The following is a 12217-nucleotide window of genomic DNA, read 5'->3' on the forward strand; positions in this document are numbered from 1 at the left end:
TTTAACAAAGGGCAATATTTCTCCTTCAGTTACATATAATAATCAGGACTTAAATTTATCAAATAGTACCAATGGCTCTATCATCCAGACAGCAAGGTCACTATTTATTTTTTCAATGTTAAGCATTATCTGCAAACATCATCACCATCATACTGCATATAGATTTTTAGTGTGTATGAGTGTAGCTCATACACACTAAAAAAAGTGTGTGTATTTGGGAGTGAACCCCAGGAAAGGTGCATGGTTGGACACCATGTTTGCGCCAGGTCATCTGGTCTTTCAGTGAACAACAACAGTGTGGCATCATTTCCGTTCAACTTCCTCACACAGCATTTCTGTGTGAAAGTTTTCCTTTCTCCAGTTATCATTTGAAATTAAAAAAAAAGTTTTACAAAATTGTAACGCATTCATAGAATTGTGTTACCATTACAATAAAAACGCATACGCATTCCTGTCAGAATTGTCTTGGAGAATATCAAGTCATAATTGCGTCTATAATCCAAAGTTTGAGCGAATGTTGGTGTTCATCCTTTTTGTCTTTTCAGCTACAGACAATGTTTAAAGCGGCGAGTGCAAAACAAATATGAGGCAATCTTCGATGGCTGATATCTGCTGGCACCAATGTGAAGCTGAGAAACTTCCACCCTGTGTGACAAAAAGCAAGATGTATCGCCAATGTTCAGACTTTTTCATTTACCTGGATTCCATATGTCATGGGTAATCAAACAATAGCTCTACATGCGCATTATCTCACCAATGAGGCCACATGTATGTTGCCATTGTTTCTGTGAACATACGAGAAACCAGGGATGAGATCTCATCGATAAAAGGTGAACGTAATTGTTTGATTTTGGTTATGTGAATTTTGTTGCACGCATTGAAACAATATTTTTCATTAGAGGTCTGCAATATATTTCTAACTTCACTTTCCAGTTTGTGATCAAGGCATGAGTAAGTCTAATGGCATAAACACAACTTACAATGCAACAGTAATTTTGTGGGGAAGTGTCTCAGGAGGGTGTCTCAAGAAAAAAATCTGTTATCTGGTAGTAACAGTCTGGTATGGTTTTGCAGTAATGTTCTTAAGTGAATATGCTTCTCCTAACTTCATTTATATCTTCATTTTATCATACTTTTTAAATTAAATCTGCAGAAAAGATGAAACAGATAAAAAGCATCTCAGACTCATTGCATTTCTGTCTTTATGTACAACATTTTAAAATGGTTTACAGCATGAGGCTAATAATACAGTCATCACAACTCCATAGAAGAAACTTTTATAAAATCGATGGATTACCCCAACATTCTGTAAAAGGTGGATGAGGACATGTAAATAAAACTCATAACAGTATGGAATTTGGAAATAGTAACAGCATAGAATATTAGAAGTACAAAGCAAGGGATATTATGGAGATAATTGCAATAGAATCCCAGAATATATCAGAATCAGATAAATTAAACCTTTTAAGAGAGATTACCCAAATGTTGTTTTTTTTTTTTGTTTTTGTTTTTTTACAAAAATCTCCTTGGAGCTAATTGGGCACAAGTGACAGGGGAAGACATTGTCAAAATGAAGTGAAGAAGTCCTTGAAAGACTACCAGTACTTTGGCAGAACCAGTTTGTTCGTTCAACACCCAGTGAGAAAGTGTTGAAATGTTTGAAAGCTGAACACCGCTGTAAAGCTGAAGCACTGGTGTTGAAAACTAGGCCACAGCCCATAGGCTTTCGGGTGGAGGCTGAGAGGCTTCAGTAAGCTCTATAAAAGGACCACATTCAAGGCCACATCTGTGTGTGGCTGAGGGGTTTCCAGGGTCACCGTGTGGCTCTCTCACCAACACACAGACCAGAGCCCAAAATGCTGTGTGCATTTTTTGTAAAATCACAACTGACACAAAGAAGCAACTACTACTTTTCCATCGTCACAATGCAGACGTTCAGAAATAACTGACTCTAAACATGTCTGTGAAATATCCACAAAGCATCCACAGTACTGATACCTGCCAGTGGTTTAATACACCACGTTAACAGGTTGGGAAGAATCTATAGTGACAGGCGGTAGAATCTGTGGTGTGATTATAAAATCATGTACCCCAACAGCTGCTCTTCCACAGCCTTTTCAATAAGAATATGATACAGGAGAGATTCAATATTTTGTGTTTATCTTATGGCATAACCATATTACACAGTCTCGCCACACTTTTTCAAGCCATAAGCAAAAGCTATAATGGAAAAAAGCTATAGTTCATTTCCACAGGGTGTACAAATGATCATATACTTACATCAAGAAAAAAATTTCCCCAACATCAAAATTTGGTTCCCAAAATCCGTGACTCCATAACTTATGAACACATCAGGGAAAAGGATAAGGTCTTAGCCTATATCCAAGTGCTATTCCTTAATTTTTACAAGTTGTTGGTACAAAACTGAAATTACATGAAAAGTTTGCTTCACTCTGGTCATACAAGCAGATTAAAATTAATTAATTTAAAAAGATGGTGTCTCCTTGTACAATTCTGCAACAATTTTGCCTTTAACATATGAACAAAGTAATGATATCCATGATGACATTTAGCATTTCATGGTACAGTATGCCACACCACATCGCCAGCGTGAAACATGTTCTGTCCAATAACAGCAAGGCAACCCGCCATTCTACTTTGAGGTACTGGAGTGCCAACTAGTTTGCTCCAGAAAGGCATTAATAATAACAGAAATTATACATTAGATGTAGTTTGAAAATCAAGCGGAAATGATTTTTGGATTCATGACCAGCTTCAATGGAGTAAAAAAAAAACTACATATCCGTTTATGGTTATTATTGGTTTACTGTAAACTAGGCATTGAGCATTGTATTAATTCTTCACCGGGAACATAATACAACTGTACAAAAGATTATACAAATTTTATCTTTTTGTGTAGATTATGATACATACAGCATAAATTCAGGATCATCTGAATCATTGACTGCCTCAGAGACACCAAAAATGTTTAATAAATAAGAGAAATATGTCATTAAAGAGGTAGGAGTCACCTTCGCTGTTATGGCAGAACATACATCCTCTACCAAACCCTTCATTTGCATATCAGCGACAAAACGGCCAAGGACTTCCTGACATACTGTGGTACTGGAATCATAAATAAAGACATAAAATTAAAAGACAAAAGTCTGTACGCACCACATGTCCTCTATTGTCCCAAAGCCCATCACAACCACTTGGTTCTCAGCTCATGAAAACTCATCCCCAAGGCCCATGTGCATGATCCTTACAAGATTAGATATACAAAAAAATGCAAAAATAAAACATTTCACATTTTTTGGGGGGGTGGCGGCAGACAGCGGATCAAAATATTTTGCACTGGTTGACGTCGAAAATCCTCCGGCGTGTCCGCTTGCGGGCCTGGTTGACAGCCGTCCGAACGGCGCACTCGAACACCTGCTGCACGCCCCGGTTGCTAAGCGAGGAGCACTCCAGGTACCCCTTAGCCCGAATGTCCTGCGCCAGGCGCTTGCCGTCGGCGGAGCTGAGGCACTGGCCCCGGTGCGGGCCCATCTCGCGCTGGTCCGTCTGCATGGCCACCACCAGCACCGGCGTCTGGGGCAGGTGCTCCCGCACCTCGTGGATCCACTTGTGCCGCACGCTGGCGTAGGACGTGGGTTTGGCCACCGAGTAGCAGAGCAGCACGATGTCGGCCTGCTGGTAGGACATGGGCCGGATCTGCCGGAAGGTGTCGTTGCCGGCCGTGTCCCACAGGCCCAGGCTGATCTGCACGCCGTCCATGAACACCTCCACGCCCGTGTTGTCGTACACCGTGGGCTTGTAGCAGTCCGGGAACGTCTCCGAGGTGAAGCGTACCAGCAGGGCTGTCTTGCCCACATACGTGTCTCCCACCAGCACGCACTTGATGGACATCTCCGACATCCCGTTCATCTTTCGGCTCTGCGCAGGGTCTCTTCTCTAACGTTAAATCCGGCAGCACTTGATGTCAAAGGCAGGGGCCAGTGACGCTGGTCATGGTTCAGGAAGCCTTTTTGGGTGGTTAAAAAAATTTTTGATGACCGTAGAAGGATAAGCTGCGATCCTCAGAATGAGTTGGTTAGTTAGTCAACATGGGCGATGGAGGGGTTTCGCAAGCTTTCTGTTCCCTTTAGGAGGAAGTCCCACCCACAAAATGAATATGCAGCCACGTTTAATCACTGCAGTCCCAAGAGTTCACAGCTGGTCTCTTGTTTCTTCATGGCTTGTGTCCAAGTATTTCTGTAAGGAGAACATAAAGGCTAATCAGAGAAGAGACGACTGAGAGGGTGTCATTACAATGGGCGTGTATCGGTTTTCGAAACTTTCCTCTGACTTTCCTTCTCTCTCAGTTGCTAGAACTGTCATTGTCAAGCATTTCATGGCTTGTGCACAAGACAGTTGAGCACAAAAAATAAACTGCTATGTCTATAATGTATCACGCCTGTGTAATATTCAAAGTCTCATGCAAACAGCTTTATCTGTGCTTTCCCACAGAAGCAGTAAGATGTTCATCATTTAACATGACTCATAGTGATTTCACAGGCCTCTTTCCTGATGGATACAGTACAAGTGAAGAGGTTGTGTCAGCGCTGTTGATCTGAAACACACATATATGCATCCTCCATACGGAGACGATCCTTGCAGGGTACAGGTACTCCCCAGCAACAAGGCTGCCACGTACAGAAAAGGTTTATTAGATCTAATGTTATGCAGTCAAAACAGCTGAAAGTTATAGCATGTATGGTATCCGTGTGTGTCCTGTCCACAACTGCAGGCGTGTAGAATATTGGGTGGAACCTCCTCTCTCAGTTTGGTCAGAGGCCTATAAATAACCTCTGGAGTAATTAAAATGATCTGGTTTGCGCTGGTAATCTGTTACTGCTAGCAGAACTACTGCCCAGCCCATCAGTTTGGTATGAGTGGGACTGTTATAAAGAGACCACCGTTATGCTCGAAGATCCTGTTCTTCTCTTGTCACTTCCTGAGAGTAAACACACACACACACACACATTTATATACCACTTTCACTTCTTCATTTACTCCAAAACATTCAATGCCATATAAACCATTTCTAATTCACTGGCAGCTACGTAGTGTAATATGTGTTAGCAATAAATGGTACATGTTCATTTACATTTACATTTATTCATTTGGCAGACGCTTTCATCCGAAGCGACTTACAAGTGAGGTAGAGTACAACACAAGCCAAAAAAAAAAAAAACCATAAGGAGTCAGTATGACAAGTGATATTCTTTTCAAGTGGGACTGACCATGTGATGATCCCGACATTGCTGAATATGAAAACAGCATTTTCACAGATTGGAAAAAAAGAAATTGACATTAGAACAATAAGGATTTTATTATTGCAGCTCATTCAGTGTCATTACTGTACTCCATTCTCATGTGCTGTAACTTTCTTTCAGCCTGACAATCTCCAACTAAGACATGAAAACAAGGAGGAGCTTGGACCATAACAAGAACCCTTAAAAACCACTGACAGAATAAATTCCCGGATTATAGTCTGAAATGTCTTCATTTTTATTGTAAGTAAAACAGCACAGCCATTGCCATGTGCTTCCTCAGCTTTAAGGCTTTTTTGTCTTCTAATACTGATGCTCTTCTTGTTTTATGCCTTTCAATTCAAAAGGACATTAAAAATTCCTGCATGCTACTTGGTAAATTTGCTCAAACAAACATCAAATTCTGCTCTATCATTACTTTATCGTATTTGACATTTTACCTTTTTCATCAAATATTACTCCAGTGACACCAGCGGTCTATTAGCCGAGACTCGTATTTAAACAACTTCACCTTTTTTGCATCTCGCTTTCTATGGGTTCAGAAATCTCTGTGACAACACTCGTTCACATTCAAGATCAACATAATCCCCCTTTTTTTATTTGTCCATAAAGCAGTGTAAATCGCAGAAATAGACAACGCCCTTCAAGGTGCGTTCGGCAAAACTGTTGTTGAGGCAACAAGTGCAACCAAGCATGAACAGCAGCAGTGTGGTCTGGAAAGTACGACAAGAAAGGCAGTTGCTTCGTTTTGCGATGTTCAAATACTGTGTGAAGGCAAACGCAATTTTCCATACTCATAAAGACAACCCTAATCAGCTCTGGAATAGACATGCAATTGGCAGGGCCTCTAAACTTTAACTGGGCCCTGATTCAAGTTTCACTTCTGAGGTCAAGGTTTATATGTTGTTTTTTTGGTTAGCATATGTAGAAATAAATAAATATAAATATAAACAATCATACACTGGTATTAGTTTCACTATAATATTTTTATGAATATTTTAATTCACTAATAATGCACCATAACAAACTTGGAACAGAGTTTTGTCTTTAGCAGCATTATAGCTGAGGACTCATATGGTTTAGTCAGAGGATCAAAACAGATGATAATGAATTTTAAAACTGACAGAAACTGTTTGTCACAAACAAAAATATGAAAGAACAAAGGAGAAATAAATACAGAATTTTCATAGATAATTAATTTTAGTTTCCTGAAGCATAACACTAATGCAAATGAACACTGTTAGGTAAAATAATAATAGTTTTTTTTTTTTTGCCCAAGATGGCGACATTCACAGTCTGCCCTATAGGCTGAGAAACTTACAAAGAACATGGGAATTGAAAGCCAAGAAATAATGCTGCCCGCATTATTAAGGTGATATCGAACTCGATCTGGATACCATGCTATTCTTCTTCACATAAAAGGGACCCTGATAATCACTGAGCTTCACATGTGACTGACAGGTGCAGCCAGCCTGGGACCAGGTCGAGACCTCAGTCCAGGTCTGTCAGTTGTTGTGCAACGCACCTATAATGAAAGCTGTCAGTTGTGTAATCATCATGTCTGAACACGTTGCTGCCATTCCTTTGACACCATAGACGTTGTAAAGTCCAAAGGAAGATAACGCTCCCGATTTTGCCTTTGAGAAGGTGAGGAGGGAGGTAGGGGCAGCGACATCAGAATGACACTGGTTTGGGCAGTGATCGCTCCGAGAAACAAGGCCTGGATGGATATTTACACTATTCCATATTCCGCTGCCAAAACTGTATATACAGAATATGTGAAAATCAGTCTGAGCCCCAGTTTTTCTGTGTTCTTCCGGTCATCAATCTCAAGAGTTTTGGAAAGTTAAAAAAGTCTTTGCCAACGATTACACAGAGATACTATCATCTGTAGGCCAAGATCCATTTCAGATTCTTTCCTTTTTGCATTAGGTTGGTCTTCAAATTCTTTTTACCTTTGTTTACTCTGAAACACCTGGGTATATAAATCCCATAAAAAGGTTCACACCCTAATAAAACATAAAAAGCATCTTTCACAAAGGAAATATGAGATTATGATAAACATTATTATATTTAATTGTAATAATTGTACAGTAATGAAATTTCAGGTGTTTTCATTTAGATCTGGCTAAAGGAAGTGTTAACACACAGACTGCATTTACAAAAAGGAAAGGGGGTTGGTATCATTTTGTAGGCCCACATTTGATTTGCTAATCCATTGAAAAATGTGTAAATTCGAATAAAATATTTGGCTTAAATTTTAACGTATCAATTCCGAGCTCTAAAACTGATATTCCACTATTCAAAAATTCAAAATTTATGGACAAATTACAAAACAGTCTTTGCCTGGTGTCATTTTGTAATTTCTGCCTAATTTTATCTTGATGAATGTCTGTTCGCTCAGTCACACAAAATGTTTAGAAACAAAAAAATAAACAGAATGAGTTTCATTAGACTCCCCCTCAAAATATTTCTCATTTAAAAATAGATTTTTCCATTTTCTCATCAGTCAAGGAGAAATAATAGAAGGTTCACCTTACCAATCCACCCGCTAGTAGAGTTGCACTGATGCTGCCAGGTCCACACACAATGTCGAAGACTTTTCTTACTGAAGGAAAAAAGTGTGACGCCTCATACAACAAAGGCCTTTTCGGTCAAATGCCGGGCGCAAGAACATTCACATGTGCGTCCATCCCTGAGAGGCAGAAGGTTAAACAAGGTTAGAGCGAGCGGTTCGCTCACATCGGCGAAGGTTCTAGCGTCGACGCTCTCACCACCATTTCAGAGTGCGCGGCGGGCGAGCGCAGCTGTGAAGACTGACGAACTACAAGGGGAAGTGAAGAGGTTTTTTTTTTCTTTCTTTTTCTTCGTTCTTCCTCTACAGCAGTGAATCATGCATCATCCTGTGGCATCCGTTCAGTTATGTGGAGGTGTGGACGCACTTCTTTTAAGTCTCTCTGCCCCGCTTTCGACGTGTAACGCAGTCGCGTTTGAACACCGCACACGCTTCGGCGTGCAAGAAACACTGACATTTCGGGTGTAGTGCTGTGTGGGCTAAAAGGTAGCATTTATACACCACATGAATGAAGGTAATGATTAATTATATTCCGAGGGGAATCTTCAGGTAGTGCTGTAGAATAACATGAGATGATAAGCCATCAATAAAGCCTTTATAACCAATGAATAAACATCCACGACAATAGGCACATCATATATTTGTGCATACATCATTTTATACGACCACATAACTTACTGAACCTTCAGTTGATTTAAGGTTAAGTGCCTTGTACAGGAGTACAACAGCAACGCCACACCTGAGAACTGAGCTTGTAATGTTAAGAGCAACAAGCTCACCTCCTGAACCACAACACATGCCTGCCACTTTCAACTATGTAAGGGGGGCCGTGACACCATTGGTGGAATTTAGTAAGGCACATAAATTCTCCCGAGATGTATGCAACAATATATGGCCAAATCGGGACCATATATTGTTGTTAACCATTTAGATACTGTTTCAAATGTTTGTTTAGCTAGTACAAAGGAACACCCTGAAATATAACACCAAGATTTTGGCAGTCATAACACCATGAGTCACGACTTGTGACAATGTAAACAGTAGGTTAGTCCAAACAGTATCAGGGAATATTTAGTTGTATTAATAACCTCAGTTCTGTTCACAAGTTTCCCCCACGTACTTACGCTGTGAGAAAGATAATGAACATCAAAAAAGATAATTACCATCAAAGTGGATCCAAGCAACATGAACACCAGCAGAAAAAGGCACAGGTCAGGACTGCGGAGTTTCCCAACACCTCAAATAGTTTCAGAGAACTTCCACAGCTAATAATCCAGTAGGCGTCGCATACAGTATAAATCAATAATATTTTTTTAATTATGAAGAGAGCAACTAACGGGCAAGGCAATCCGAACCAATCGGGGAAGTTTAAAAACATGCTGTCTGGAGACAATGAGAGGCGACTGGAGTCCATTCAGTTCTAACACATGCTCAGCTGGGAGTTTGCTTAAACCGCTGGGACTCTCGAGAGGAGAAAGATGAAGGTTTCAAGATGAAAGAGTGAAGGAAGGGAGACTGTGCCTGTAAATGGTGATGAACAGTTGAGAGGCAGTGCTGACGGGAGAGAGAGCAGCAGGGAGCCCAGCAGGAGGCAAGATCTGGGGGTTCCAGGGTGGATCTGAACAGTACAGGAAGCCTAGGGACAAGGAGCAGAGGGTCACATGAGAGAAGCAAGGCAGAAGACAAGGCAAGCGGCAGAATCCTATACAAGCTGCAGAGGATTCAGCATAAAAGAAAGGCCAGCAAGGCGTGGAAAAAAAAAACAGTGTTTAGGGCAGGAAATGACCAGAACACAATAATACAGAACATCTTCTATCATATCGTTCAAAGTTACACCAAAGAAAAACACAAACTTACGAGGAAAAACGTACACAAATATACTATACCATAATAGAATACATATTTCACATTGTAGCCTATACACACATAAAAATCTTTGACAGAATTACTTTAGATCATAGGATCCATTTCAGTAATCCCATTGCCAGCAGAACCAAGAGGAAGCACTACTGCACTTGCTATCAAAGCAGGGATTCTTAACAGGCACAAACCAGCATCCTCTCCTTCTTACTCTGTCTCCTGCTCATACTGAAAAAAAGACAAGTTTCAGGCTTAAACAACAGTGGCCCCTAATTAGTAAGAGGTGAAGGGAAGCACACCGCAGCTAAAACAAATGTTAACAGAATCACATCAGCACAGGAAAGCACTGCTCTGGCGCCCCTCCCAGGCGGAAAGAGGAAATGTCATTTAAGCTGGCACTTCCTTGGAAAGCTGCTCATTCTCAGAAGACAGTGCCATTCTTTTTTGCACCTGTTCTCAACATCAGATTTAGTTTTATGGCAGTTTATTACCTTTGAACCAACTTCTAAAAGACTGAGAGGATTTGAGTTAGAAAAAAATGAATGAATGAATGAATGAATGAACAAATGAATGAAATGACAGACTAACACCAATACTGCCAACACACTACTTACTATAAACAGGCTGCACATCACTGAAAATAATTAGCTATGAAATGGTTGGTATATTTGTGTTCCAGAGCCTGTTCTTGTCAACAGGGATGTGAAACTGGAATGACAACCACTTGACCAACATCAGTCACGTTCTACCATTAGATCCTGTCTCTTCAACAATAAAAACAGACTTACTTCCTATAAACAACACACACAGCTGGAACTGAAACCAGAATCAATAATTCATAATGTTATACTTTTATTTTTAAACAAGTGTATAAAAAGAAAATCAGAATTTGAAAAAATACATCTCCAACGTCTCTTTAAACAATACACTGTACATAAAGGAAAAATTCTGATATGAAGGCTGTGAACGTCATATAAAATTTTTCTTATACAGTAGGTCAAATTCGCACAAGCACTTAGGAAATATCTAATGTTCGTCGTACATTTAAATGAAACTGGTTGAACTCACAGTCCAGGTAATGGTTCCATAGGTCGGTACAGTTGACCATGTCAAAAAAAAATTCCTGGTATTCCAAATAAATAAAAAATAGAAATAATATTTTAACAAAACGGTCAGTAAAAACAATGTAGCCCACTGGTGGCAGCTTGTTTAGTGTCAGAATGAAGACCCTCAATGAACAGTGGAAATATGTAAGCAAATAATCATGGTCACCATATACTGTCAACAAAACAAATGAACAGCATCTCAGTGTATACCATCTGAGCTTGTGAAAACAGGACACTAAGCATTTTACACATTATAACAATAATAATTTGTAATAATATACATATTATTATTATACATTGGGGTTTAGTGTTTTGCTTTAAGTCATTATGTAAAAGTACAGCTGTGTAGGTTACTCAAAATCAGGGATTCCCTTTAAAAACCATAAACAATTTCACAAAGAGCTCTGCTTTAAAACCATCGAAATTAAGACCCAAATGCGTTACTGCTGTGATTGAAAGCCTAACACATAAGCAATGCCAGAGGCTCTCCACAGTGTCCCAACGGAGCAATCAAGGCTCCATATACATGTGCCTTATAGCTGCCGGTTTAAAACTGTACCCACAGGAACCCATAGCTGCCCTTTTAAAACTCCGCCCAGAGGAAATACATTCAACATTCATACTTAGCCATAAATCAGCAAAAAAAATATACACTCAATATAGTACGTCCTTAAAAAAACAGTTTTAAAATCAGAGATTATAAAACTGAATGACTGATTCTGTGTATGAACATTTATACAAATATACAAATCTACATGTAGAAAGAGGGAGCAAGAGAGAAAAAGAGAGGTCTGTGTAGTGTCGATTAAACATACTATTAATGGTTACAATTAATGTTATCTTTAGTGTTTTTGTCATTTTTACAGGCTTTCACCTTGCTGATGTGAAGTGGATTGGTCACTTACAGAACAGAAATGTCTCCCTCTTTCTGTTGCTTGTTTTAGCAATGGTGCACTTTGGTGTCACGCGAGTAAACAGCCCTGAATCTGAACTCAGCTGTACATAACGGAGGCTGTAGAGATGAGAGAGGAAGAGTGGAGGGTGGGAAAAGAAACCTAATAAAGACAAAAACGGTGACTGACGCCGAGAGAGAAGGAGAGAGAGGGAGAGGGGGAGAACGAGCCAAAGGGAAAGAAAGGGAGGGAGACAGAGAGAGAGGGAGAGGGAGAGAAGGAGAGAGAGGGAGAGAAGGAGAGAGAGGGAGAGGGAGAGAAGGAGAGAGAGGGAGAGGGAGAGGGAGAGAAGGAGAGAGGGAGAGAGAGGAAGAGGGAGAGAAGGAGCCAGAAGAAAACAGAGAGAGGGAGACAGAGAGAGAGGGGGAGAACGAGCCAAAGGGAAAGAGAGGAAGGGGGGGGGGG

The 12217-nt window shown here is 40.2% G+C and overlaps 1 protein-coding gene across 1 annotated transcript; it reads right to left on the minus strand.

The window, feature by feature from the left end:
- Nucleotides 1–3328: 3328 nt before the first annotated feature.
- Nucleotides 3329–8072, minus strand: rhoh (ras homolog family member H). The gene is made up of 2 exons (XM_036517269.1): nt 7859–8072; nt 3329–4257 (listed from the first exon to the last, which is right to left on the minus strand). Exon 2 carries the CDS (start codon nt 3928–3930, stop codon nt 3343–3345), a length of 588 nt encoding a protein of 195 aa, XP_036373162.1. The 5' UTR covers nt 3931–4257; nt 7859–8072; the 3' UTR covers nt 3329–3342.
- Nucleotides 8073–12217: the final 4145 nt, after the last annotated feature.

The sequence above is a fragment of the Megalops cyprinoides genome, chromosome 22 (genome assembly GCF_013368585.1).
Source record: "Megalops cyprinoides isolate fMegCyp1 chromosome 22, fMegCyp1.pri, whole genome shotgun sequence".
Taxonomy (NCBI): Eukaryota; Metazoa; Chordata; class Actinopteri; order Elopiformes; family Megalopidae; genus Megalops; species Megalops cyprinoides.

Excerpts from the sequence above, each read along its gene's own strand:
- rhoh (XM_036517269.1), bottom strand. The coding sequence starts at position 3,930 with ATGAACGGGATGTCGGAGATGTCCATCAAGTGCGTGCTGGTGGGAGAC.